Source organism: Silurus aristotelis, assembly GCF_946808225.1.
Source record: "Silurus aristotelis genome assembly, chromosome: 9".
Taxonomy (NCBI): Eukaryota; Metazoa; Chordata; class Actinopteri; order Siluriformes; family Siluridae; genus Silurus; species Silurus aristotelis.
In genome coordinates this window covers 405001-407500 of record NC_139582.1, presented here as the reverse complement: position 1 = coordinate 407500, position 2500 = coordinate 405001, and the positions used below count along the sequence as shown (strand labels likewise).

Below are 2500 nucleotides of genomic sequence, written 5' to 3'. Positions count from 1 at the left end.
TTAAACTACAATCCAGCTGGAAATGTTTTGTTACTACACACATTATGATAAACTACATACTACAGTAAAACCCTGTAGTACGAGCAGACGGAGATACGAGCGAAATTTTACCCTGATTTATGAGCAAATTTCGAGGGCACGGGCAAACCCACGCTGCTGGTTCAGGTTTTCGGCAGAGGGCAGCATCAGTCGCTGAGTTGATGACGTATCACTCGGTCGCTCTCGTTGTTCAGTGCAGCAAAAACGTAACTTTTTAGTGTTATATTTTTATTTCACTAGAAATCTTGAAAAATGTTTTCCGGGAAAATCAGTGATGGTGCTGTGAAAACGAAAGTAAATAGAGTTACCATGGAAACCAAGAAGGTTACGAGCGTGGTGCACGTCTCACACTCACAATCAACCACTACCACATGAGTCAGTGTTAAATTATGTTCACATTACGGTAGTTTGTGGTGTATTTGTTTGTTAAAATTGGCTATGAATACTTTTTAAGTGCAGAAATAAGCGATCGAATGAGGTCTCGGAACGGATTAAATCACTTTTACATTCATTCTTATGGGAAAATCAGTTTGAACGTACGAGCAAATGAACCTACAAACTATTTTCAAGAACGAAAGTCCAACGGGGTTTTACTGTATTATCATTTTTTCAGCCCCCCAGCAAGAAACTCATGTCACCTACACCTACATCATTCACTGCTATGTGCCAATCAAAATCCTTCCCTGAAAAAGACATTATTTAGATGGATATCAAGATTTTGTTGCTCTAAAACCTGTATGGTGTTCAGCATTGATGAAACCTTTCTAAATGTACAAGCTGCTGATTCTACAGGCACTAATGCACCACCATACCTTTAGAGATGAAGCTTTTTAAACTGAGTGCGGATAACAAGACAGATAATCCCTCTCCTCTTTAGTCTGAAGGACGTGGTGTCAATGGAAAAGAAATTTCGTTTTATCAGAACAGTTTTCCACTTTGCCTCAGTACAGAGAGGATGGTGGTGTTTCTGATTCATGTTCACGCATGTCTTCTTCTTTGCATAATAGAGATTTAACCTGCATTTATAAATGATATGCAAACTGTGTTCACAGACTCTGATTTCTGGAGGTTTTAATGATCCCATGCAGTGATTTCATTACAGATTCATGACTGTTTAAAATGCAGTGGCCCCTGAGGGCCCAAAGATCACAGACATCCAATAAGGATTTTTCCCCTTCGTCCCTTGTGCACAGAGATTTCTCCAGATTCTTTCAAACGTTTGATGATATTATATTCTGTGATAAGATATTCATCTTATCATATTCATATTCATAAGAAGTTGAGGAACATTATTCTGAAATTGTTCCACAGTTTGAAGTCACGTGTTGCAGAATCAGATTAACAAATTCATTTTTTTTCTATTGTAAATAAAATATATGGGTTTATAAGATTTACGAATAATTGCATTCTGTTTTTATTTACATTTTACACACTGTCCCAACTTTTCTGGAATTGGGGTTTGTATTAAATGTTGTAGTTCAAAGGATGATGAAGGAGCAGGAAGTGTTCATGTGAGTGAATCTCCTCCTGCTCCTCCACAACAATACAAATGAACATGAAACCACCAGGGAAGCCATAACATGCTGTGCCCTAACCCTAACCCTAACCCTAACCCGAGCTTCTCAACAACTCCCTGGAGCCCTGAGCTCCTAAAACCTCTGCTGTCTTTGAGATCAAATCTGTGTTCCTCATATATGAGTTAGAGGGATGAACTTGGCGCTTACATCATAATTGTGGTCTTTTGATCATCTGTCGCAGTTTCAGAAGGAACTGAAATGTTGTTTTGAAATTGGATGTTTGGTGGAATCCTTTTAATCTCTGATGAATTAGTTTTTTCTTTTTTAGAGAGCATGATCCTGATGGAGGAGCTGAGTATTTCTAACCCCTCCAGGCGGAGCTGCCTCCATCACCAGGCCTCCGCTGACCCACGCACGACCTCCAGACCCTTCTCCCAGCCCAGTGGCGCTCCCTAGTGTTACCACTCTTTCACCTGATATAACCCATACGTCGTACACCACCAACACACACACACACACACACACACACACACACACACACACACACACACACACACACAGCTTGAACACACTAATGCACAGAAAGAAACAACAACAAAAAGAAATCTTCATCTTCACCTATCATTCCTATTCCTGTTTGCTCCGTTTCCTGAAAAAGCTCCAGCACACCAGTGTTGGTGTTCAGACTGACGCCTGGTGTTCAGAAGAGTTCCTCACAATGTTTTGGGCCATAAGTGTTACACAAACATTGAGATGTTTCTCCAGCAGTGTTTCATTACAGGCGATCTTCAGATCTTCTAAAAGTCACCTACTGCTGAAACTTGGCTCTAATCAGTCTAGATGATGTGTTGAACAGCAGACGGAAGAACGTTGTAGAACGTTGTGTTGAACACTTCTGGCACAGAATTCCTCCTTTACCATCATTACCGTGTTTTTCTTGATTT

General features: G+C 40.3%; 1 protein-coding gene across 2 annotated transcripts in view; it reads left to right on the top strand.

The window, feature by feature from the left end:
- The window catches only part of creb3l1 (cAMP responsive element binding protein 3-like 1), a 54521-nt gene that overhangs the window by 50644 nt on the left and 1377 nt on the right, over positions 1–2500 (top strand). For both annotated transcript variants that reach the window (XR_014535009.1, XM_083550129.1), the window contains exon 12: positions 1885–2500. This exon is cut by the window's right edge. Coding sequence is in view for 1 of the 2 variants with exons in the window: in XM_083550129.1 (XP_083406255.1) it covers positions 1885–1921 (37 nt within the window). In the remaining variant the exon portion in view is untranslated. The remainder of the gene's footprint in view (positions 1–1884) is intronic.